General features: G+C 44.1%; 1 protein-coding gene across 1 annotated transcript in view; it reads left to right on the top strand.

Annotated features, from left to right (window-relative positions):
• LRIG3 (leucine rich repeats and immunoglobulin like domains 3) overlaps positions 1 to 27,348 on the top strand; it is an 81,049-nt gene that overhangs the window by 22,740 nt on the left and 30,961 nt on the right. Inside the window, exons 4-6 of the mRNA XM_038740179.1 lie at positions 16,581 to 16,712; positions 18,953 to 19,096; positions 20,649 to 20,792. Of these exons, the coding sequence (XP_038596107.1) occupies positions 16,581 to 16,712; positions 18,953 to 19,096; positions 20,649 to 20,792 (420 nt within the window). The remainder of the gene's footprint in view (positions 1 to 16,580; positions 16,713 to 18,952; positions 19,097 to 20,648; positions 20,793 to 27,348) is intronic.

The following is a 27,348-nucleotide window of genomic DNA, read 5'->3' as shown; positions in this document are numbered from 1 at the left end:
TTGTCAGCTGTGTGACTTTGGGCAACTCACTTAACTTCTCTGTGCCTCAGTTACCTCCTCTGTAAAATGGGAATTAAGACTGTGAGCCCCCCGTGGGACAACCTGATCACCTGGTAACCTCCCCAGCACTTAGAACAGTGCTTTGCACTTAGTAAGCGCTCAATAAATACCATTATTATTTTTATCATTATCGATACATTTCTGAGGAGCCTCAGGGAGCAAGGAAATCACAACCGTCTCTAGACTGTAAACTTCTTATGGGCAGGGAACTCGTCTTCTGAGTCCGTCGCATTACACTCTCCCAAGCGCGCAGTACAGTGCTCTGCGCATTGTAGCCGCCAAATAAATCCATTGATTGATTGATTGGTTGATCTGCATGGGAGAAAAGAACAGATTATGTACCAGGCCTGATCCATGAAACCACTCAGTGGCTGCAGGGCACGGTATTGAGCAGAGGGTCATGGGTTCTAATCCCGGCTCCTCTGCCTGTCTGCTGGGTGGCCTTGAACAAGCCACTTCACTTCTCTGGGCCTCAGTTACCTCATCTGTAGAATGGGGATGAAGAATGTGAGCCCCGTGAGGGACGTGGACTGTGTCCGACCAGATTTGTCTGTATCCACCCCAGCACTTAGTACAGTGCCTGGCACAGAGTAAACGCATAACGATGACCCTAATTATTTGTCTTGATTTAACAGTGACAAGGCCTAAAAGATGAGGCACGTGGGTTTTAGGCGTAACCTTGTTAAAAACTCTACAGGATACTTGTTGTGGGCGGGGAATGTGTCTACTTAGCGCAGTGCTAAGTGCTTGGGAGAATAAAATACGACAGAGTTGGTAGACATTCCCTGCGCACTTTAAGCCCTCAAGAACGGTTGTTATAAAACTTCACATAGCAAGCATCATTCATTTTGAAAAACGTCCTAAATCTTCTGAAAATTTGAGCGATGAAGAGCTTGTAAGTGGGATCTTGTAATGCCTCAAATTTGATATCTTTTTGTAGATGAAGAGATCTTAAGGCATATTCTCTTTATAAGAAAATTCTCAGGACAGGATTAAGGTTCTCATCCTTAGTAAATCGTGTTGTTTCATTTACTCCCGTTATTTGCCTGGAATGGGAGTGAAAGGAGATATGTAGAAACAGTTTTGTTTTTGTTTTTTTTTCTTTTTCTACCTGCTTTTTCCAGGATAGTGTGTGGAGGTACGTATGTACGCTTGGGCAGGTTTTCACAGCATATAATAGATTTGGAGTCTTCGTGTTTTTGATCTGTGTTGGGAATAGAGTAAGGCCCTAAAACTTTAAAGCCTCTTTGCCCTTTCTCTCATTTTTCTTTCCTTTTACATACCGTATAGCGGGCTTTTAACAGGTCTTAAAATTATTTGCTAAGGAGGATGTGCAACAGTAAAACTGCAGAGGTGTACCCAAGTGCTTTTATAATGTATAGGTCTTGGTGTTCCACATCTCCTGCAAAGGTTTTGATTGCTAATTTTCTCCAGGCTTTCCCGTGGGTGGAAGTTGCCTGCTAAGTATGAGAAGCATACTTTCAGTCATTCAATCATATTTATTGAGTGCTTACTGTGTGCAGAGCACTGTACTAAACGCTTGGGAAGTACAAGTTGGCAACATAATTAAGAGAAGCAGCGTGGCTTAGTGGAAAGAACACGGGCTTTGGAGTCAGAGGTCATGGGTTTGAATCCCGGCTCTGCCAATTGTCAGTTCTGTGACTTTGGACAAGTCACTTAACTTCTCTGTGCCTCAGTTACCTCCTCTGTAAAATGGGGATTAAGACTGAGAGCTCCCTGGGGGGCAACCTGATCACCTTGTAGCCTCCTCAGCGCTTAGAACAGTGCTTGGTACATAGTAAGCGCTTAATAAATGTCATTATTATTAAGTAAACAGGCCACGATTGCCATCCCTTTGAAGGTCTGTTGTGTGCCTAAAATGTTGTCTTGGAGGGAGATTTTGTGAAAATCAAGCTGGTCAGTTATTGGGGAGAATGGAGCTATTCGCTACACCGCAAACTCGTGGCTTCAGTGGGGAGATTGTTCATCCTCTCTGCTCAACGTTTATTACTCTATTTATGTATTTATTTATTTTCCTTGTACATGTCTATTCTATTTATTTTATTTTGTTAGTATGTTTGATTTTGTTCTCTGTCTCCCCCTTTTAGACTGTGAGCCCACTGTTGGGTAGGGACTGTCTCTATATGTTGCCAACTTGTACTTCCCAAGCGCTTAGTATAGTACTCTGCACACAGTAAGCGCTCAATAAATGCGATTGATGATGATGACCACAAGTGCTGTTTGAGAAACCATTTCAGACAGTGACAATTTCAGGCGGTGAAAGGAAGAGAAACTCAAAAGAAGCCATTGCTTTGATAAAGATTAGACAGAGAAGCGTCTTGGCCTAGTGGATAGAGCATGGGCTTGGAAGGCCGAAGGACCTGGGTTCGAATCCCAGCTCTGCCCCTTGTCTGCTTTGTGAGCTTGGGCTAGTCATCTAACTGTTCTGGGCCTCAATTCTTCCTCTGTAAAATGGGGATTGAGACAGTGAGTCCCATGTGGGACGGGGACCGTGTCCAATCTGATTAACTTTGTCTACTCCCGTGCTTGGTACAGCCCCTGACATGCAGTAAGAGCTTAACATGGGTCATGGGTTCGAATCCCGGCTCTGCCACATGTCTGCTTGGTGACCTCGGGCAAGTCACTTCTCTGAACCTCAGTTTCCTCATCTTTAAAATGGGGGTTAAGATTGTGAGCCCCACATGGGACAGCCTGATCAACTTGTACCCCCCCCCCAGCGCTTAGAACAGTGCTTTCCATATAGTAAGCGCTTAACAAATGCCATTGTTTTTATTGTTATTATTATTAATTTTTTTAAATGGCATTTATTAAGCACTTACTATGTGCAAAGTTTTTTATTATTATTATTATCATCAAATACTACTGGGGAAAAAAAGGTTTAGTGAGGTGGTATATTGAAATCATTGGCTAAAATGTATATTAAAGTTTCTCCAAAAAGGAGCACGCATCAGATCAGACTGGAGCGTGCAAACTCCACCTCAGCTCCTGATTTCCAGATGATTCCCACCTACACAGTGGGTGGAGTCCACACAATCTCGTTTTGCCTCCTTGTCAAGGACGTGGAATCGAGAGTGGGTTGACGGGGCCAGGCATACCTGACGGGCTGTTGATTGGGCAGGCTAAGTTCTTCCTTTTCATCATCATCAATCGTATTTGTTGAGCGCTTACTGTGTGCAGAGCACTGTACTAAGCGCTTGGGAAGTACAAGTTGGCAACATATAGAGACAGTCCCTACCCAACAGTGGGCAGCCACAACTAGGAGGCCGTTGTTTGTTCTCTTGCACCTCTCCGTGCCCATCGAGGTTGCGGGGAGTGAGCTGGTAGGAATCCTCATTCCCCTTCCTGCCTTCGTCCTGGTCTGCCCAGCCCCGCCACCAACGTTATTCATTCACGAAGCAGCGTGACTCAGTGGAAAGAGCGCGGGCTTTGGAGTCAGAGGTCATGGGTTCAAATCCCGGCTCCGACGATCGTCAGCTGTGTGACTTTGGACAAGTCACTTCACTTCTCTGGGCCTCATCTGTAAAATGGGGATTTAGACTGTGAGCCCCCCGTGGGACAACCTGATCACTTTGTAACCTTGGACAAGTCACTTGCTCCCTGTACCTCAGTTTTCTAATCTGTGAAATGTGCATTAAATACTTCTTCTCCCACCTACTTAGACTGGGGAGCCAGATGAGCAAGGGACTACGCCCAACCTAACCATCTTTTACCTGCCACAATGCTTTGGCACACATTAAGTGCTCAAGAAATACTACAGTTACTACTCTTTCATTCACTTATTCCATCGTATTTATTGAGCGCTTACTGTGTGCAGAGCACTGTATCAATCGTATTTATTGAGCGCTTACTGTGTGCAGAGCACTGTACTAAGCGCTTGGGAAGTACAAGTTGGCAACATATAGAGACAGTCCCTACCCAACAGTGGGCTCACAGTCTAAAAGGGGGAGACAGAGAACAAAACCAAACATACTAACAAAATAAAATAAATAGAATAGATATGTACAAGTAAAATAAATAGAGTAACAAATATGTACAAACATATATACATATAAACAGGTGCTGTGGGGAAGGGAAGGAGGTAAGATGCGGGGGGATGGAGAGGGGGACGAGGGGGACTGTACTAAGCGCTTGGAAAGTACAATTCAGCAACAGAGACAATCCCTACCCAACAATGGGCTTACAGTCTAGAAGACGTACATGCATCGCCGTGTGTTGTAGATACCTTATGTTTCCTCATTCCCTGGAAATCGGTGTTAACCTAAGGAAGAGTAATTCCCAAAATGCGCTACTCTTTCCCTTTTCTGTAGGTAAGGGCGTCTCTAGTCCGTAATCTTGTTATGGGCTGAGAATGTCAGTCAATCAATCAATCAATCAATCAATCGTATTTATTGAGCGCTTACTATGTGCAGAGCACTGTACTAAGCACTTGGGAAGTACAAATTGGCAACACATAGAGACAGTCCCTACCCAACAGTGGGCTCACAGTCTAAAAGGGGGAGACAGAGAACAGAACCAAACATACCAACAAAATAAAATAAAATAAAATAGGATGTCTGATGTTATGTCCTACTCTCCCAAGAGCTCAGTGCAGAGCTTCGCACACAGTAAGAGCTCAATAAATGCAGTTGAACGAATGAATGGTTTTGGTGTGAACTACTTATGTTACCCACGTATGTGGTCTTGGAATGTCCAAGTGGGTGAGTGAGTTGGCCGATTCTCCAGAACATGGTGTGAGAATCCAAGTGCGCATTTATTTATTTTTTTCCCTGACTGGAAAAGTAAGATGAGAAGCGCAGACTATTTTCTTAATTTCTAGAGTTTCAGTCTTCAGGTCTCCAGGCGTTCCGTCTGTATTTTGACAGACGTTGGAAAACAGCAGGAGAACTGTTACGCGTATATAGTCCGTGAATTATCATTGTATGTAGTGAATAAAACCTGCCCCGATCTCTTGTGTCTCTTCCTTACTTTTCACTCCCAAGATGCGAAGCTGGGTCTCTCGTGGAGCTTGTTCATGTCGGGTGGTAATTTGCTAGTTAGTTGGAGATTTAATTCGCAGCTAGTCCTTGGATTTTATTCCGTTCCATTAAGGCAGACTTACATTTTTGTGATACAGGGGCCATTATCCTGCCAGTTGTAAGGAATTTTTGTTTTATGAAGCATGTCTGACACAAAGACAGCACTGTATAAACCGGGACTATAACAGGACACTTTTCACACTGCAATTTAGGAGGCGTGCAGTTCAGGAAATTGCTGGCTTTGGCTGAAGTACACTTTTACTGCAAGGAAAATTTTATTCGTCACTCAAGTAATTGGCAGTTTTAATACCTTATTAGTAATAACCTTATAAACAAACTGATGTTATAAACCAAAGGTTGTCTGACTTATTATCTAACTTGCAAATGGCCAGTGCAAAAGGCACCTGTGTGTTTTTTCCCCCCAAAACTAATTTACTTAATTCGTAATAAACTTGAAATTAGGCTTTTTTATTATTATTATTTTTTTAATTAAATGCAGTGATGCCTCTCAATTCCCAGACAGCCCGAGGGCTTAACTCAGACATAAAACTGAAGAAAGGGGGGTTGTGGGTTTTGGATTTAATGTGCTTTTATTATTATTTTATATGTTTTTAAAGATACAGTAGAACTACCCGATAATATACGCATTCAATTTGTGCATTTGTGGCGATTTTGGTCTACCTAAGCTAATACCTCTTTCTCCCAGCACCCGTGGTTTTGGCTTTTGGATTGATTCTCTGCTGCAAGCAATGGTATTTGTTGAGCACTTACTGTGTGCAGAGCGCTGTACTAAGTGCTTGGGAGTGTGCATTACAATAGGGTTGGAAGACTTGTTCCCTGCCCATTATTAATTTGCAGTGTGGAGGGGGGAAATGAGAAAGTTTCTTAGGTTTGTCCATCTTCTTCTTTTTTTTTTTTTTTAATAGTATTTGTTCAGTGCTTACTGTATGTCAAGCACTGTTCTAAGCCCTGGAGTAGATCCAAGTTAATCACAACGAATGCAATCCAGCGCTTAGAACAGTGCTTCGCACATAGTAAGCGCTTAACAAATGCCGCAAAGAAAAATCACCGTTTCACATGGGGCTCACAATCAAGTAGAAGGGTATCAAATTGCAGTTGAGGAAACTGAGGCACGGAAAAGTCAAGTGACTTATACACAAGGCACACAGCAGGCGAGTGGCGAGCTGCGCTTAGTACAGTGCTCTGCACACAGTAAGCGCTCAATAAATACAATTGATTGACTGATTGATTGGGATTAGAACCCAGGTCCTCTGGGTCCCAGGCCCATGCTTTATCCCTTCTAGACTGTGAGCCCACTGTTGGGTAGGGACCGTCTCTATATGTTGCCAACTTGGACTTCCCAAGCGCTTAGTACAGTGCTCTGCACACAGTAAGCGCTTAATAAATACAACTGATTTATCCACTGGGCCATGCTGCTTCATATTTCCTGTTGCTTCATGCTGCTCAATTTGCTTCAAATGTGGAAACGGCCTTGATGCCAAATGGACGAAACGGCGCAGCTAGAGCAACTCAGGGGTACATTTACAATTTGAAATATCTGTTGGGACAGTATCGAGACTGTAGTTTGAATGTTTCAGTTGGGGCTTCCTTTTCTGGAGCTGTAGTGAGCGTGGGGAAGTCTTTGAATCCAAAAGGGACTTTGGGAAGGTGCCTGGCCTTTATTGAGCACTTTCTGGGTATTTCATAAGGATTTATTGAGCACCTTCGGGACTGTACTAAATACTTGGGAGGATGAACAGTGTACAGTGCTCTGCACACAGGAAGCGCTCAATAAATACGATGATGATGAAGGATTTAGAGTTAGCAGGTGTGAGTCCTGTCTTCAAGGAATTTACAATCTAACCAGGGAGAAAGATTCTAAAATCATTGACCTGTAGGAGGAAGGAGGGAAAGGAGGTGTGTACATGTATGAATTCCCCAAATAAGAAGGTTTTGGGAGATAAACTCTTCTTTCGGGCAGCACCACGCTTAGACTGTGGCAGACGGATGATTACTTATCCTGTTTTTCAACCTCCTCAATAACCCATTTCAGTGTTTATTTTTTTTTAATAGACTTTAAGTGCCTACTAAGTGCAGCCACTAAACTAAACGCTGGGGTTAGATACAAGCTAATCATATTGGACACAGTCCATGTTCCACTTGGGGCTCCCAGTCTCAATCCCCATTTTACAGATGAGGTAACCGAGGCCCAGAAAGCGAAGTGACTTGCCCGAGGTCACACACAAATCATTTATTTGTAGTAATGTCTGTCTCCCCTTCTAGAATGTAAGTTTGTTGTTGTTAGAGGATGTGTCTATTGTTATATTGTACTCTCCCAAGCGCTTAGTAAGTATTTCGCACGCAGTATAAATATGACTGAACGAATCCACCGAACCAGGATTAGAACTCAGGTCCTCTGACTTCCAGCCCGGTGCTCTTTCCAGTAGGCCACACTGCTTCTCAGTGACTCCCAGGAAATCGTGCCTCCTCCCCTAAGGTAAATCCCTTCTATTCCAGTTTCAGCCCATTTCCTCCTCATCACTCCTCCATGGGAGAGGAACAGCTGGTCATCACCCTCTAGTCCTCTAGCTAATAATCCTCAATCTCCTTCAATGGCAAACTGCCATTTGGCATTTTCCTGTCACGGCACGGTGAACTTCCTGGATTCGTTCATTCATTGAATCGTATTTATTGAGCACTTACTGTGTGCAGAGCACTGTACTAAACGCTTGGGACGTACAAGTCAGCAACGTATAGAAACGGTCCCTACCCAACAGCGGGCTCACAGTCTAGAAGGGGGAGACAGACAACAAAACAAAACGTATTAAAATAAAATGAATAGAATAAATATATACAAGTAAAATAAAGAAATAGAGTAATAAATATGTACAAACATATATACAGGTGCTGTGGGGAGGGGAAGGAGGTAAGGCGGGGCGTTGGGGAGGGGGAGGAGGGGGAGAGGAAGGAGGGGGCTCGTGGGTTCTAATCCCGGCCCCGCCACTTATCTGCTGTGTGACTTTGGGCAAGTCACTTCACTTCTCTGTGCCTCAGTTCCCTCATCTGTCAAATCGGGATTAATACTGGGAGCCCGTGGGACAACCTGATGACCTTGTATCTACTCCAGCGCTTAGAACAGTGCTTGGCACATAGTAAGCACTTAACAAATACCATTATTAGAAGCAGTGTGGCTTAGTGGAAAGTGGCTTGGGAGTCAGCGGACGTGGGTTCTAATCCTGGCTCTGCCACTTGACCGCTATGTGACCTTGGGCAAATCACTTTAACTTCTCTGTGCCTCAGTTTACCTCATCTGTAAAATGGGGATTAAAAGTGCGAACCCCACGTAGGGCAATCTGATTAACCTGTGTCTGCCCAGGCGCTTAGGACAGTCCTTGGCACGTAGTAAGTGCTTAACAAATACCACAATTATTATCATTATTATTGTATGGGATGCTGTCACTGGGGGCTGGGGGGGATCCCAAGGGTCCTGGCAAACCTGTATGAACACTTGGCACCTGGTGAGTCCTGGAGTCGAAAGCATTTGGGTGCAGATCAGCAGGAATGTGTGTTTAGAGTTTCAGATGTGCTGTTTTCCTTGATGCTGGCAGGGTGTCATTTCGATATTGCCATTTATGAAATTCCCCCTCAATTGGATAATGGCCCAGTGATTCTCCACTTGTGCATTGTCTGTCTCCCTCTTCTAAACTGTGAGCCCACTGCTGGGTAGGGACCGTCTCTAGATGTTGCCGGCTTGTACTTCCCAAGCGCTTAGTTCAGTGCTCTGCACACAGTAAGCGCTCAATCAATCAATCAATCGTATTTATTGAGCGCTTACTGTGTGCAGAGCACTGGACTAAGCGCTTGGGAAGTACAAGTTGGCAACATGGAGACAGTCCCTACCCAACAGTGGGCTCACAGTCTAGAAGGGGGAGACAGAGAACAAAACCAAACATAGTAACAAAATAAAATAAATAGAATAGATATGTGCAAGTAAAATAAATAAATAGAGTAATAAATATGTACAAACATATATACATATATGAATGAATAAATGAAAGGTCTGTGTCAGCCCTTTCCCCACCCCGCCACCAAGGCTCTTTGCCTGCTTGGAACCTGCCTGGTGGGAAAGACTTTCTTTCCCATATCCTGAGCTCTCACTGAATTCCCGCCTGCCAGTGTTTACCTGGCTGGAACTCTCCCAGAGTCACTTGGGATAATTACTTGGGATAATTCACTAGGGAAGCAGTGTGGCCCAGTGGGAAGAGCACGGGCTTTGGAGTCAGAGTTCATGGGTTCGAATCCCGGCTCTGCCAATCGTCAGCCGTGTGACTCTGGGCAAGTCACTTAACTTCTCTGTGCCTCAGTTCCCTCATCTGTAAAATGGGGATGAAGACTGTGAGCCCCCCGTGGGACAACCTGATCACCTTGTAACCTCCCCAGCGCTTAGAACAGTGCTTTGCACATAGTAAGCACTTAATAAATGCCATCATTATTATTATAATTGGCCGGGAGCCCTGGTATATTGAGGTTGGAGGACGAAGGGGACATCTCAGCTTGAAGTCCTCAAATCTCCCTGCACATTGGTGGTGCCTCTCCAGTAGCCCCTGACTTACACTCTGGGATGGTGCCCAAAGAGTAGCCAGCAGGTATTCTGCAGCAGTATGCAGGTGGGTTACCTAGGTCATGACCAGAATAGCTGTATGTGCTAGACTGCAAGCCCGCTGTGGGCAGGGAACGTGTCGGTTTGTTGAATCGTACCGTCCCAGGTGCTTAGTACGCTGCCCCGCGGGCAGCAGATACGACTGAATGAATGAAAGGCGGAGGGAAGACTGAACAAGCTTTTCAACAGGAAGCCGTTGTGAGTAGGGAATAGTAATTGTGATTATGGTAGTTGTTAATCAATCGTATTTATTGAGCGCTTACTGTGTGCAGAGCGCTGTACTAAGCGCTGGCCAAGCACTGTTCTAAGCACTGGGGTAGGCACACATTAGGTTGGACACAGTCGCCGTCCCACATGGGGCTCATAGCCTTAATCCCCGTTTTACAGAAGAGGTAACTGAGGCATAGAGAAGTTAAGTGACTGGCCCAAGGTCACAGCAGACAAGTGGCGGAGCAGGGATTAGAATTTAGGTTCTTCGGACCTGCAGGCTCGGGCTTTATCCAATAAGCCACATGGCTTTTGTTATATTTTGTTGTACTCTCCCAAGTGCTCAGTACATTACTCTGCACACGATAAATACGATTGATTGATTGATAAGCGCTGAGTAAATACCATGGATCAATTGAGGTGGGTTTCTCAGACTGGAGAGATTCAGCGCTAGGCTGAGTGAAACTAAGGCAAGTTTTTCCATGGGCCTTTGAGAGGGGTATGTGTGCCCATACTCGGTGCCACAACATTGAGTATCATTGATGCCGCTCTTGTCTCTGGCAAATAGAGCATCTTGAAGGTGGCAGTAGCACTTCGGCTTCCACCCTTAGAATCAAGCGCTCTGGAGAAGAATTGGCTTTACGACGTGCGATGCCGTGGCTTTTGGCTCGAGGCCGAGTGGTTACCTCAGCAGTTAGCCGTAAAAAATGGCATCACTTCCAGATCCGACAGCCCGCCTGTCGAGGTGGACAGACCGGCAGAGCGCGTTCGGTTCTGTCACCCGCGTCGACCTTCCCCCGTGGGTGGAAAAGGGGAAAGGGCAACGGGATTTCAGAGATGCCGACGTCTCCCACCGTGTTCAAGAAGCAAGGTGACCCTGACAGTAACCACGACTGGGGCCTCTGCCCATCCGCCAAGCTAGCTCTCTTCCTCCCTTCAAGGCCCTGCTGAGAGCTCACCTCCTCCAGGAGGCCTTCCCAGACTGAGCCCCTTCCTTCCTCTCCCTCTTGTCCCCCTCTCCATCCCCCCATCTTACCTCCTTCCCTTCCCTACAGCACCTGTATATATGTATATGTTTGTACATATTTATTAGTCTATTTATTTATTTATTTATTTTACTTGTACATATCTATTCTATTTATTTTATTTTGTTAGTATGTTTGGTTTTGTTCTCTGTCTCCCCCTTCTAGACTGTGAGCCCACTGTTGGGTAGGGACTGTCTCTATATGTTGCTAACTTGTACTTCCCAAGCGCTTAGTACAGTGCTCTGCACACAGTAATTGCTCAATAAATACGATTGATTGATTTGATTGGGGAATTGCACTGCTTTCTGTGGCTGGCAACGGTCTCACCGGAGTCCCTTCTCCCCCCGACCAGGCTGGCCAGACGCCGTCATGAATTCTGCCCTCCTAAAAATTCAGTGCAGCTTTAGACCGCAGCAGAGCCGAGTGGGTCTTCACAGTAGATAAGGAAAAATGTTAAAGAATGGCATCAAAAGTGTTGGACACCATCAGAAGGCCCAGCCTTATTAAGTTTATCCCTAGACTGTAAACTCATTGTGGGCAGGGAATGTGCCTTGTTTATTATTGTATTCCACGCTCCCAAGTGCTTAGTAAAGTGCCCTGTGACCAGAGACTGCCTAACATAAACCTTTCAATCAATCAATCAATCAATCAATCAATCGTATTTATTGAGCGCTTACTATGTGCAGAGCACTGTACTAAGCGCTTGGGAAGTACAAATTGGCAACACATAGAGACAGTCCCTACCCACCAGTGGGCTCACAGTCTAAAAGGGGGAGACAGAGAACAGAACCAAACATACCAACAAAATAAAATAAATAGGATGGAAATGTACAAGTAAAATAAATAAATGAATAAATAAATAGAGTAATAAATATGTAGGTTTACAGTCTTTCAGGAATACCCAATCTTTTCTATCATTCATTCATTCAAATTCATTCGAATGAATGAATGAGTGATAGAAAATATTTCATTCATTCAATCGTATTTATTGAGCGCTTACTGTGTGCAGAGCACTGTACTAAGCCCTTGGGAAGTACAAGTTGACAACGTATAGAGACGGTCCCTACCCAACAACGGGCTCACAGTCTACAGGGGGGAGACAGACAACAAAACAAAACATGTGGACAGGTGTCAAGTCATCTGAATAAACAGAAATAAAGCTAGAAGCACATCATTAACAAAATAGAATATTAAGTATGTACAAGTCAAATAAATAGAGTAATAAATCTGTACAAACATATATGCAGGTAGTGTGGGGAGGGGAAGGAGGTAGGGCAGGGGAAGGGGAGGAGGAGAGGAAAAAGGGGGCTCAGTGTGGGAAGGCCTCCTGGAGGAGGGGAGCTCTCAGTAGGGCTTTGAAGGGAGGAAGAGAGCTAGCTTGGTGGATGTGCAATAATAATAATAATAATAATGGCATTTATTAAGCTTCTAGACCGTGAGCCTTCTAGACTGTGAGCCCACTGTTGGGTAGGGACCGTCTCTATATGTTGCCAACTTGTACTTCCCAAGCACTTAGTACAGTGCTCTGCACACAGTAAGCACTCAATAAATACGATTGATTGATTGATTAAGCACTTACTATGTGCAAAGCACTGTTCTAAGTGCTGGGGAGGCTACAAGGTGACCAGGTTGTCCGACGGGAGGTTCACAGTCTCAATCCCCATTTTACAGATGAGGTAACTGAGGCCCAGAGAAGTGAAGTGACTTGCCCAAAGTCACCCAGCTGACAAGTGGCGGAGCCGGGATTTGAACCCATGACCTCTGACTCCAAAGCCCGTGCGCTTTCCACTGAGCCACGCTGCTTCTCTAAGCACAGGTTAACCAAGGTGACTGAGAATTGAACATATAGTGCGTGGGAGCTGGTCACGCTGATATAAGAGGAAAGCACTTGAAAAAAATCGCTTGAATTCTATTTCTGGAAAAATCCATAAACTGATATGCGTGCGTGCACACAGACACACACAGACACACACACACACACACACACACGCTATCACTATCCTGAAATAAACGGTAGAGCTGCCAGCCGTTTTTTTTTTCAAATGGTATTTAAGTGCTTACTATGTGCCACGCACTGTACTAAACACTAGAGGAGATCCAAGCTAACTGGGTTGGAAACAGCCCTTATCCCACACGGGGCTTACAGCGTTAATCTTCATTTTACAAAGGAGCGGAGAGGTGTCTTGCCCAAAGTCATGCGCCAGACAAGCGGCAGAAGCAGGATTAGAACACAGGTCCTTCTGACTTTCCGGCCTATAGTCTATCCATTAGGCCACGCTGCTCGCCTCTGTACCGTAAGCTTGTTATCATCATCATCAATCGTGTTTATTGAGCGCTTACTATGTGCAGAGCACTGTACTAAGTGCTTGGGAAGTACAAATTGGCAACATATAGAGACAGTCCCTACCCAACAGTGGGCTCACAGTCTAGAAGGGGGAGACAGAGAACAAAACCAAATCAATCAATCAATCAATCGTATTTATTGAGCGCTTACTATGTGCAGAGCACTGTACTAAGCGCTTGGGAAGTACAAATTGGCAACACATAGAGACAGTCCCTACCCAACAGTGGGCTCACAGTCTAAAAAGTGGGCTCACAGTCTAAAACCAAACATATTAACATAACATAAACTAATGTTATGGGCAGGGAACGTTTGTGCAGGCTCTGTTGTATTGTACTCAACCACGTGCTTAGTACAGTGCTCTGCTCACAGTAAGTGCTCAATAAATACCATTGACTACAAAATGGACTTGGACTGCTGTATTGTACTCAACCACACGCTTAGTACAGCTCTCTGCTCACAGTAAGTGCTCAATAAATACCATTGATTGATTGACCACAAAATGGATTTGGACTGCAGTCTTTTCCGCATCAAAACCTCGCCTGTGGCATCACTCCCCGCTTAGGTGGACCAGGCAAGGAGCCCAGACAACAGCAACCAACCCGCACCTCGGGACTCTGTGTTGAACTAAAATGAGGAACCTGGAAACAGACAATCGAAGTCACACTGGAGCATAAACACAACTGATGTGGCATGGTTACGGCAAACTTACCACTCCAAACGGTCCTTCGCATTCAGGAATTACCGTCGATTGGCAACAAGCCTGAGGCCTTCAACTTGGTTTTTATCACTCACGTTCCCTTTGCCACACTGTGTCTCGCAGTTTGTTGCAAACTGAACCGACCTTTTGATTCTGTTTTAAAAATCTTTGTGGGCCCCGATACAGAAAGGACGGTTGACTTTTGTTAGTCTCTCTTCGGCTTCATCCTCATCATCATCATCATCAATCGTATTTATTGAGCGCTTACTATGTGCAGAGCACTGTACTAAGCACTTGGGAAGTACAAATTGGCAACATATAGAGACAGTCCCTACCCAACAGTGGGCTCACAGTCTAAAAGGGGGAGACAGAGAACAAAACCAAACATACTAACAAAATAAAATAGAATAGATATGTACAAATAAATTAAATAAATAATAAATAGAGTAAAAAATATGTACAAACGTATATACATATATACAGGTGCTGTGGGGAAGGGAGGGAGGTAAGATGGGGGGATGGAGAGAGGGACGAGGGGGAGAGGAAGGAATTGGGGAAGCGGCGTGGCTTAGTGGACAGAGCACGGGCCTGTGAGTTAGAAGGATCTGGGTTCCAATCCTGGCTCAGCCACATGTCTGCTGTGTGGCCTTGGGCAAGTCATTTAACTTCTCTGTGCCTCAGTTACCTCCTCTGTGAACTGGGGATAGGAGTGTGAGTCCCATGCGGGACAGGGACTGCGTCCAACGTGATTAACTTATATATCCCTCCCAGTGCTTTGAACAGTGCTTGGCGCATAGTAAGCTTAAAATTACAATTTTTAGGATTATATTGATGCAAGATATTTCAGTTGCCTCATTTTAAAATCTAGAAGGCAGCAAGTGTCTATACGCTGCCTGGTCTTGTAGCTTTATTTTCTGTCAACTATCAAAATTATGCTAACGTTTTTTAGATGACTGCCCCTGAAATGTCATCGATAGCTGTCAGGTTATCTGAACTTCTTATTAGAATGCTGAAAATGCACCCTTTTGATACACGTGAAAGTATATTACATAATCTGTATATATGCGAGACACAGACGTGTCGTTCATTATATAGATAGATAGATGGATAGATATATGTCTGTGTCTCGCATATATACATATTATGTATTATTGTACATATTATGTAATATACTTATATATAAGATATATAAGATATATATAGATATAAATATAGATATATATCTATATATGCACACATATATAGATATATATATATCTAGAGATATATATCTATATATACACACACATATATAGATATACATCTAGAGATATAGAGATATAGATCTCTCTCTCTATATATAGATGATAGATAGATAGATAGATAGATAGATAGATAGATAAGTAGATAATCTTCTAGACTGTGAGCCTGCTGTTGGGTAGGGACCGTCTCTATATATTGCCAACTTGTACTTCCCAAGCGCTTAGTACAGTGCTCTGCACACAGTAGGCACTCAATAAATACGATTGAATGAATGTACATATATAAATATGAGATACCCATTCATGTGCATTATGTCTGTTTACAGAAAACTATAGGAGATCAGTAGAATCCAGGAAAATAGTTTAAAGGAGACCGCTATATAATTCCCTTATGAAATACGGAGCTTTTTTCTTTGACTTCCAGTTTCGAAGGTCTCCTTTAAACTGGATTCTATTTGCTTGGTAGTGCGTGTTATTCTTCCTCGTTTTCTCCTTTCCTCTCTCCCTGTATACTTCTGAATCAAGCAGTCGTGTTGCGTGCTTACCGTGTGCGGAGCACTGCACTTGGGGCTTGGGGAAGTACAGTATAAAAAGTGGTAGACTTGCTCCCTGCCCATACGAACCGCTTAGTACAGTGCTCTGCACACAGTAAGCGCTCAATAAATACGATTGATGATTGATGATGATACGAAGCTTACAGTCTAGAGGAAAGACCTGTAAAATGGTACACCAACCATGGTCAGTGGAAAGCTCACGAGATTTGGGGTTAGGAAACTAGGGTTTGAACCCCAGCTCTGCTACTGGCCAGCAACGTGATCTTTGGGAGTTAGTAGTACTCTATTTATTTTACTTGTCCATATTTACTATTCTATTTATTGTATTTTGTTAATATGTTTTGTTTTTGTTGTCTGTCTCCCCCTTCTAGACTGTGAGCCCGCTGTTGGGTAGGAACCGTTTCTATATGTTGCCAACTTGTACTTCCTAAGCACTTAGTACAGTGCTCTGCACACAGTAATTGCTCAATAAATACGATTGACTGAATGAATGAATGAATCCTCATCTGTAAAAGGATAAGCTAAATCGGATAAATGTTGGGTTGTGCAGGAAGGCACCGTGTCTGATCTCATTCCATCGTCTCTACGGCAACGCTTTGCACATCGTACGCATTTAATTAATGACCCACATTATTATTAGTGTTCAAAACTAGGGTAGCTAGGTGAAATGTATGGACATATGAACATTTTCAGACCGTATTACTACTAAGCTTGCTTCTGTTAAAAGTGGTTATTTCTGGCACCCTTAAATTTCAGGGCCAACAACAAGATTAATGACATTTTACCGGAACACCTAAAACCCTTCCGTTCCCTGGAAAGTTTGGATCTGAGCGGCAACAACATATCAGAGCTTAAATCTGCATTTCCATCTATACCGCTCAAGTACCTGTAAGTATATATTTCTTTCTGTTGTTGTTGTTCAAATGACTCTTCCCAAAACAGATATGAGAGTGCAGTATATTGGATTGTGTATAGCAGACTTGTATCCAGGGTAAGAATTATTAGCCTCATGATTATGAACGCTTCAAGTTTTAATTTGTTCCTCGGGTGCACTCAGTTCCCCTACCGCTGCATGTGGGTTGGCTTCCTGATGAACCAGGCGTTAAGGAAAACCTGAGTTCCTGATGAACCAGGCGTTAAGGAAAACCTGAGTTAGGATACGTGCATCTTTATTAATTAATTAATAATGGCATTTGTTAAGCGCTTACTATGTGCAGAGCACTGTTCTTTATGCAGAACAGTTCCCTTCTGATGTAGCACCTCCTTTTATCCAGAAAAATGGGTTGTCAGAATAACCTTCCCTAACTCCCTGCTATCGTCTTACCCAAATGCGTAGCATTACGGAAGGACTGCGTGCAATGCACTTTTCAGTAGCACCTTGTTTCGGCAGTCTGGCTCAGTGGAAAGAGCCCGGGCTTGGGAGTCAGAGGTCGTGGGTTCTAATCCCGCCTCTGCCGCTTGTCAGCTGTGTGACTTCGGGCAAGTCACTTCGCTTCTCTGGGCCTCAGTTACCTCATCTGTATAATGGGGGTGAAGCCTGTGAGCCCCACATGAGACAAGCTGATTACCTTGCATCTACCCCAGCGCTTAGAACAGTGCTTGACACAGAGTAAGCGCTTAACAAATACCATCGTTATTATTTGCAAAACATTAACAGACATGCCTCCGCTAACCAAAAAGGCACATGGAGCACTGTGGAAAAAGTAGACCCCTGAAGGGGGCAATCAATCAATCAATCAGTCAGTCAGTCGCATTTATTGAGCACTTACTGTGTACAGAGCACTGTACTAAGCGCTTGGGAAGTACAAGCTGGCAACATATAGAGACAGTCCCTACCCAACAGTGGGCTCACAGTCTAGAAGCGGGAGACAGAGAACAAAACCAAACATACTAACAAAATAATAGCAATATTGGTGGGAGGGACTCATGATTATTTCATGAGAAGCAGCATGGCTTAGTGGTTAGAGCACAGGCCTGGGAGTAAGACGGTCACAGGTTCAAATCCTGTCTACCATGTAACCTTGGGCAAATCACTTCACTTCTCAGGGCCTCAATTACCTCATCTGTAGAATGGGGATCGAGACCGTGAGCCCCCACATGGGACAGAGACTGTGTCCAACCTGATTTGCTTGTATCCACCTTAGTAATAATAATGTTGGTATTTGTTAAGCGCTTACTATGTGCCAGGCACTGTTCTAAGCGCTGGGGTAGATACAAGGTGATCAGGTTGTCCCACGTGGGGCTCACAGTCTTCATCCCCATTTTACAGATGAGGGAACTGAGGCCCAGAGAAGTGAAGTGACTTGCCCAGAGTCACACAGCTGACGAGTGGCGGAGCCGGGATTTGAACCCACGACCTCTGGCTCCAAAGCCCAGGCTCTTTCCAAAGTACAGTGCCTGGCATATGTTAAGCCCTTAACAAATGCCGTTTTTTTTAAATTGTATTTTTGAGCTGAATTAACCTCCTGCTACATTTTCTTTCAAATGAAGAGTAAAGTTTCAAAGTAAATTTCATCAGTTCAGGAGCGAATTCTCAAGTGCCAAAGCCGTCTAGGCCATGAGCTCGTCCTGTAGACCGTAAGCTCACTGTGGGCGGGGAATGCGTCTGTTTATTGTTATATTGTACTCTCCCAAGTGCTTAGTGCAGCGCTCTGCGCACAGTAAGTGCTCAATAAATATGAATGAACAAATGAGTCTTAAATTTTCACATTCCTCTAGGCCTGCAGGTGGCCACTATTTAAGGTGATGGGCACACTTCTCACCAAACCACAGAAATCAGCCCAGATAATAATGATGGCATTTATTAAGCACTTACGATGTGCAAAGCACTGTTCTAAGAGCTGGGGAGGTTACAAGGTGATTAAGTTGCCCCACGGGGGGCTCACAGTCTTAATCCCCATTTTACCGATGAGGGAACTGAGGCCCAGAGACTTGCCCAAAGTCACACAGCTGACAATTGGTGGAGCAGGGATTTGAACCCATGACCCCTGACTCCAAAGTCCACGCTCTTTCCACTGAGCCACGCTGCTTCCAAATGGTCATACAGTACAACGGGTCCATCCCCGCCTCAAAAGTAGTTCTACGTAACAGGACGAGAGGAGGTTCATCTCGAAGTTTTCTTTCACCAGGTACATGAACAACAACCAGATAGAGTCGTTGGAGCCCGGCTCATTAGATGGCCTAGCCAACACGCTTCAGGTGTTGAAACTGAACAGGAACCAAATCACCTCGATTCCTCCAAAGATGTTTAAACTGCCCCATCTCCAGCACCTGTAAGTACAATTAGACGGCGGAGTTTTTTCTTTTAGCTTTTCCCCAGGCCAGATGTTCAAGATTCTTTCAAAGTGGACTTTGATCTTGCCAAAAGATGACTTCTGGATGCCCGTGGATCTTAATGTACTCCGAATGTTGTTTGTGATGCGGTGTGTAGCAAAGTCAGCGAGTGAAATAAAAAGAGAAATGTTTCCAATAGCGAAACTTGGGAAGGCAGCATGGCGTTATTTGACTTCTGTGGCTTCATGAATTAAAATATAAAATCGTCCAAGTCACCTACGGCAGCTATCCTTTACATAATATGGAAGAAGGTGGCTACCCATGTAATCAGTCAATCGTATTTATTGAGCGCTTACTGTGTGCAGAGCACTGTACTAAGCACTTGGGAAGTACAAGTTGGCAACATATAGTGACAGTCCCTACCCGACAGTGGGCTCACAGTCTAAAAGGGGGAGACAGAGAACAAAACCAAACATACTAACAAAATAAAATAAATAGAATAGATATGTACAGGTAAAATAAATAGAGTAATAAATATATACAAACATATATACATATATGCATATATAAAATTGTCCAAGTCACCTGTGGCAGCTATCCTTTACATAATATGGAAGAAGATGGCTACCCATGTAATCAGTCAAACAATGTGGTATTTATTGGATGCTTACTATGTGTAGAGCACTGTACTAAGCGCTTGGGAGAGTACAGTATAACACAGTCGGTAGGCCCATTTCCTGCCAACAAAGGAGCTCACGGTCTAGACTGGAAATCACACATCAAAATAACTCAATTGTGGTTACGCACCTAAATGTTTTGGGGCGGTGTGAATAATATATAGTCTAGTAGATAGAAAAGACTAAGATCCAGCGCTTAGAACAGTGCTTGGCACATATAAGCGCTTAACAAATACCATCAATATTATTAGAAATGCTTGTTTTTATACAGTAATCGGGGCCCCAAAGGGAGAGGTTTTTATTTCTTTGGAGATACCGACTTTTGTCAACATCAGACTGTAAGTTCATTATGGGCAGGGAACGTGTTGTAATCTCCCAAGAGCTTAGTCTACTGCTCAATAAATACGATTGATCGGTTGATTGATATTGCTTTTGGAGGGGGGAGATGATGATACAACTTCCACTACTGATATACGTAAAATTTTAAGGTGTATGTACAGTGTTGCAACTCCTTTTCCTGGATTTAATGAAATTATTAATTACTCACATAACACTTGAAGATGTCTGCGCTTTCCTCACACGAATTTGTCTTTGGAACAATCTGATTTTTAACGGCTTGGAAACATATGCCCATAACATGAGAAAAGAAGGTTTTAAATGGAAGGTAGACTGCTAAATAGGCTGCTGCTAATTAGAATGCCCTGAAAGTTATATTTAATAATTGAGGTAACCTAATCGTGGAAAAAACCGAGGGGCCCTACTAGGGTAAATCAGTTCTTTCTGCCTAGTGAACCGTATGTCTGTAACTGTTGATTATGGATTTAAGGTCAACTAAACTAGGTTTTTGTTTTTTTTTTACTTTAATTTTATGAAGAGAACTGACCCGCAACAAAATTAAAAGAATTGATGGACTCACCTTCCAAGGACTTGGAGCCTTGAAATCGCTAAAGCTGCAGAGAAATGGAATAATGAAACTTATGGATGGAGCGTTTTGGGGGCTGAGCAACATGGAAATCTTGTAAGTCTGGGCCTTCGCATTTTCTGATGGAATTTATAGTAGTTTAGAAAATGGTACTCCAGGTGAATTTCTTTTTTCCACCAGGGTGATTAGCTTTTGCCCTGTACCTCATTACACAGTTTTTTCCTCCCTTTATCCCTGTCTCTGTGTCAGTCTCTATCTGTCTTTTTCTTTCTTCTGTCATTCCTCTCTCTTTCTCTTTTTCTCGCTGCGACTTCCTTTCTCCTCCCTGGCCACTGCCATCAAGGCAACGGAAGCGGGTTTTATTTTGTTGTCTGCCCCTTCTAGACCGTGAACCCGCTGTTGGGTAGGGGCCGTCTCTATATGTTGCCGACTTGTACTTGCCAAGCGCTTAGTCCAGTGCTGTGCACACAGTAAGCGCTCAATAAATATGATTGAATGACTGAATCTCGGGCCCGACGTCAGCCTCTCTGAAATGTGTTAGAAGGGGAGTTGCTCACCTCCATTTCAGCCTGCTGCCAACCGCGTTTGGGCTTGGATTTGGGCTGTCTCTCTCACCTCAGGGATGGATTGCGCTTAGCAGGGATGAAGCGCTTAGTACAGTGCTCTGCACATAGTAAGCGCTCAATAAATACGATTGATTGATTGGATTGGCCGGGAGCCCCGAGGTGCTCGCCGAAGCCAGCCTTGGAGGCTACTCCGGGCAATCAATTCAGTCGTATTTATTGAGCACTTACTGTGTGATGATGATGATGATGACTGTGACTGCTCTAGACTGTGAGCCCGCTGTTGGGTAGGGACTGTCTCTGTGTGTTGCCGACTTGTACTTCCCAAGTGCTTAGTACAGTGCTCTGCACACAGTAAGCGCTCAATAAATACGATTGATTGATTGATCGATGATGAAGATGATGATGGCATTTGTTAAGTGCTTACTATGTGCAAAGCACCGTTCTAAGCGCATGGAGGTTACAAGGTGATCAGGTTGTCCCACGGGGGGCTCACAGTCCTCATCCCCATTTTACAGATGAGGTAACCGAGGCACAGGGGAGTTGTGACTTGACCAAAGTCATTCATTCAATCGTATTTATTGAGCGCTTACTTTCATTCATTCATTCATTCATTCAATCGTATTGAGCGCTTACTGTGTGCAGAGCACTGTACTAAGTGCTTGGGAAGTACAAGTTGGCAACGTATAGAGAGAGGGTCCCTACTCAACAGCGGGCTCACAATCAATCAATGGCATTTATTGAGCGCTTACATGCTGCTAGGGAAACAGCACGGCCTCCTGGATAGACTGTGAGCCCGCTGTTGGGTAGGGACCGTCTCTATATGTTGCCAACTTGTACTTCCCAAGTGCTTAGTACAGTGCTCTGCACACAGTAAGTGCTCAATAAATACGATTGAATGAATGAATAAATAGAGCCCAGGCCCAGGAGTCAGAAGGTCACGGGTTCTAATCCCGGCTCTGACACTTGTCTGCTCTGTGACCTTGGGTGAGTCACTTCACTTCTCTGGGCCTCAGTTCCCTCATCTGTTAAATGGGGATTAAGACTGTGAGCCCCACGTGGGACAGGGACAGCGTCCAACTCGATTTGCTTGCATCCAACCCAGCGGTTAGTACAGTGCCTGGCACATTAATTAATTAATTAACTCATTAATTAATTAATTCATTCATTCATTCATTCAATCGTATTTATTGAGTGCTTACTGTGTGCAGAGCACTGTACTAAGCACTTGGGAAGTACAAGGTAGCAACATATGGAGACGGTCCCTACCCAACAGCGGGTTCACAGTCTAGAAGGTTCCGCAACCTCCCTTATTTTTGGTGTTTAATCTATTGTTTATTATCCTTATACTGGATAAATTCTCATATTACCAAACGCCCTTAATATAATTTAAGCCTACTTCCCCTTTGGTTTGACGACAGTGATTTTTTTTTTTTTAGATGGCAGGTTCAGTCGCTCAGTATTGGGGTATAAGGGGTGTGATCTCAAGCCATCCAATTAGAGGTCTGGATGAAAGCTGGCAAGGAAAGGAAAGATAATAATAATAATAATAATAATAATAATAATAATAATAATAATAATAATAATAATAATAATAATAATAATATTTGTTAAGCACCTACTATGTGTCAAGCACTGTTTTAACTGATGGGGTAGAGACACATTGATCAGGTAATACGGAGTCTGACCTGATTAGAGGAAAAAACTATGTGTCTCAGGAAGCAAAGCAAAGCACATAGTAAGCCCTTAACAAATATCATCATTATTATTGTTATTACTGTAAGCTGAGCACTGTGCCAAGCACTTGGGAGCATGCAGTAGACTAGGCTGGCAGGCGTGATTCCTGCCCTCAAGGAGTTTTTAGTCTAGCAGGGTAGGAGGAGCAGGGTGGCCACGGAGCTGGTGAGCCCACTGTTGGGTAGGGACCGTCTCTATATGTTGCCAACTTGTACTTCCCAAGTGCTTAGTACAGTGCTCTGCACACAGTAAGTGCCTAATAAATATGATTGATGATGATGATGATGATGGGTTCAGCTTTCCTTTGTGTCCCTTTTTCTGTTGGAAGCTCCTTAACTTTCCTCCCCGCCCCTCACTCCATTTGTTTGGTAGCGGAGGTCAGAATCAGAGACCTTGTGTTCTAATTCCCCCTCTGCTGAGGGAGAAGTCTAATAATAAACCTCTCAATTAACTGGGTTTTTTTGTTTGTTTGTTTGTTTTGGGGGGCTTTTGGGGGGTGCTATTTCATTCATTCATTCAATCGTATTTATTGAGCTCTTACTGTGTGCGGAGCACTGGACTAAGCGGAGAAGCAGAGTGGCTCAGTGGAAAGAGCCCGGGCTCTGGAAGCAGAGGTCGTGGGTTCAAATCCCAGCTCTGCCGCTTGTCAGCTGCGTGACTGTGGGCAAGTCGCTTAACTTCTCTGGGCCTCAGTTACCTCATCCGTGAAATGGGGATTAAGACTGTGAGTCCCCTGTGGGACGACCTGTTCACCTTGTAACCTCCCCAGTGCTTTGCACATAGTAAGTGCTTAATAATAGTAAGCGCTTAGTAAATTCCCTTCAAAGCCCTACTGAGAGCTCACCTCCTCCAGGAGGCCTTCCCAGACTGAGCCCCCTCCTTCCTTTCCCCCTCCTCCCCGTCCCCATCCCCCTTGCCTTACCTCCTTCCCCTCCCCACAGCACCTGTATATGTGTATATATCTTTGTACGTATTTATTACTCTATTTTATTTGTACATATTTGTTCTATTTATTTTAGTTTGTTAATATGTTTTGCTTTGTTTTGTTGTCTGTCTTCCTCTTCTAGACTGTGAGCCCACTGTTGGGTAGGGACCGTCTCTATATGTTGCCAACCTGTACTTCCCAAGCGCTTAGTACAGTGCTCTGCACACAGTAAGCGCTCAATAAATACGATTGAATGAATGAATAAATGCCATCATTACTAAGCACTTGGGAAGTACAAGTCGACAACACATAGAGATGGTCCCTACCTACTTGATGTAACCAGTGGTATTTGAATACATATCCATTGACATCTTAGAGAACAAACACTTTTTTGAAAAAATAGAAGCCAAGTACGATAAAAGCATTTTTGTCCAATTTCCCAGGAAAATGGGAGGTGCCGGTTCATCAGAAATTCAGGTAGATGAAGACGCAAGGCTGCGTTGGGAACCCTCTCCCAGAAGAGGTTTTGGAAGGAGACGTTCTGTGAACTAGCTAAAGTTACAAAATGTAGACCGGCACCCCAAAACCAGCCACATTAGGACTCCCCAGGGACGTGGAGGGTCCAGCATTTAGATTCATTCTAGATTACAAGCTCGATGTGTCTGTTTATTGTTATATTGTACTCTCCCAGGCACTGCAGAGAAATGGAATAATTAAACTTACAGATGGAGCGTAGTGTGTATACTCTACACACAGTAAGTGCTCAATAAATACGATTGAATGAATGAATGGACTCGAGCAGCTTCTAGGTATTCATTCAATCATATTTATTGAGCACTTACTGTGTGCAGTGCACTGTACTAAGTATCACGGGTTATTCTGAAAAGCGGGATGGCCTAGTGGAAAGAGCACAGGCCCGGGAGTCAGAGGACCTGGTTCTGAGAAGCAGCATGGCTCAGTGGAAAGAGCATGGGCTTTGGAGTCAGAGGTCATGGGTTCAAATCCCGGCTCTGCCAATTGCCAGCTGTGTGACTTTGGGCAAGTCACTTAAGTTCTCTGTGCCTCAGTTACCTTATCTGTAAAATGGGGATTAAGACTGTGAGCCCCACGTGGGACAACCTAATCACCTTGTAACCCCCCCAGCGCTTAGAACAGTGCTTTGCACATAGTAAGCACTTAATAAATGCCACTATTATTATTATTATTATTATTATTATTATTATTATTATTCTGGCTCCACCACTTGACTGATGTATGACCTTGGACAAGTCGCTTTACTTCTCTGTGCCTCAGGCAGCTCATCTGTAAAATGGGGATTAAGACTATGAGCCTTATGTGGGCCAGGCACTGTGTCCAACCTATCCTGTATCTACCCAATTGCTTAGTACAGTGCCTGACAAATAGTGCTTACCAAGTACCATAAAAGTTAAAAACAAACAAAAAAAGATTGACAGCTATTCCTGCTGGGGAGGGACATTCCCCGTGAGAATGAGATTGTTTATTTTTGGAGGCTATTCGAAGTATCTGTTCCCAGAGTGTACGATTGGAGAGAGTTCTGGATAATCCAGCTCTCTTTGTTTTGAACAATAGCTAGGACACGCGTTGTCACCCCACCCACCCCTTCATGCATCAGGCCCACCAGCCTCGACTTGTCTGCTGGTGACTTTTCACTTTTTGAGGCTCCCAGGTTGTTTCCGAGTCTTCATGGCCCTCTTCTTTCCATCATCATCATCATCATCATCATCAATCGTATTTATTGAGCACTTACTATGTGCAGAGCACTGTAATAAGCGCTTGGGAAGTACAAATTGGCAACATATAGAGACAGTCCCTACCCAACAGTGGGCTCACAGTCTAAAAGGGGGAGACAGAGCAAAACCAAACATACTAACAAAATAAAATGAATAGAATAGATATGTACAAGTAAAATAAATAAATAAATAAATAGAGTAAAAAATATGTACAAACATATATACATATATACAGGTGCTGTGGGGAAGGGAAGGAGGTAAGATGGGGGGGATGGAGAGGGGGACGAGGGGGAGAGGAATCAATCAATCAATCAATCGTATTTATTGAGCGCTTACTATGTGCAGAGCACTGTACTAAGCGCTTGGGAAGTACAAATTGGCATCACATAGAGACAGTCCCTACCCAACAGTGGGCTCACAGTCTAAAAGGGGGAGACAGAGAACAGAACCAAACATACCAACAAAATAAAATAAGTAGGATAGAAATGTACAAGTAAAATAAATAAATAAATAAATCAATAAATAAATAGAGTAATAAATATGTACAACCATATATACATATATACAGGTGCTGTGGGGAAGGGAAGGAGGTAAGATGGGGGGGATGGAGAGGGGGACGAGGGGGAGAGGAATCAATCAATCAATCAATCGTATTTATTGAGCGCTTACTATGTGCAGAGCACTGTACTAAGCGCTTGGGAAGTACAAATTGGCATCACATAGAGACAGTCCCTACCCAACAGTGGGCTCACAGTCTAAAAGGGGGAGACAGAGAACAGAACCAAACATACCAACAAAATAAAATAAGTAGGATAGAAATGTACAAGTAAAATAAATAAATAAATCAATAAATAAATAGAGTAATAAATATGTACAACCATATATACATATATACAGGTGCTGTGGGGAAGGGAAGGAGGTAAGACGGGGGGATGGAGAGGGGGACGAGGGGGAGAGGAAAGAAGGGGCTCAGTTTGGGAAGGCCTCCTGGAGGAGGTGAGCTCTCAGTAGGGCCTTGAAGGGAGGAAGAGAGCTAGCTTGGCGGATGGGCAGAGGGAGGGCATTCCAGGCCTGGGGGATGCGGGGGTTGATGGTGGGACAGGCGAGAACGAGTCACGGTGAGGAGATTAGCGGTGGAGGAGCGGAGGGTGCGGGCTGGGCTGGAGAAGGAGAGAAGGGAGGTGAGGTAGGAGGGGGCGAGGTGATGGACAGCCTTGAAGCCCAGGGTGAGGAGTTTCTGCCTGATGCGCAGATTGATTGGTAGCCACTGGAGATTTTTGAGGAGGGGAGTTATATGCCCAGAGCGTCAGTCAGTTGACTAAGCAGTGGTCTGTACTGAGCACTTACTATGTGCAGAGTACTGTGTGAACTGCCTAGGAGAGTACATTCATTCATTCATTCATTCACTCATTCATTCATTCAGTCGTATTTATTGAGCACTTACTGTGTGCAGACCACTGTGCAACGGAGTTGGCAGACATAACCCAACAGACTTGGCAGAGATGTGTCTTAGTGGATAGAGCAGCGTGGCTCAGTGGAAAGAGCCTGGGCTTTGGAGTCAATCAATCAATCAATCAATCAATCGTATTTATTGAGCGCTTACTATGTGCAGAGCACTGTACTAAGCGCTTGGGAAGTACAAATTGGCAACACATAGAGACGGTCCCTACCCAACA

This window comes from Tachyglossus aculeatus, chromosome 2 (assembly GCF_015852505.1).
Source record: "Tachyglossus aculeatus isolate mTacAcu1 chromosome 2, mTacAcu1.pri, whole genome shotgun sequence".
NCBI lineage: Eukaryota > Metazoa > Chordata > Mammalia > Monotremata > Tachyglossidae > Tachyglossus > Tachyglossus aculeatus.
Note: the sequence above shows the minus strand (reverse complement) of the source record. Positions and strands in the feature narration are given on the sequence as shown.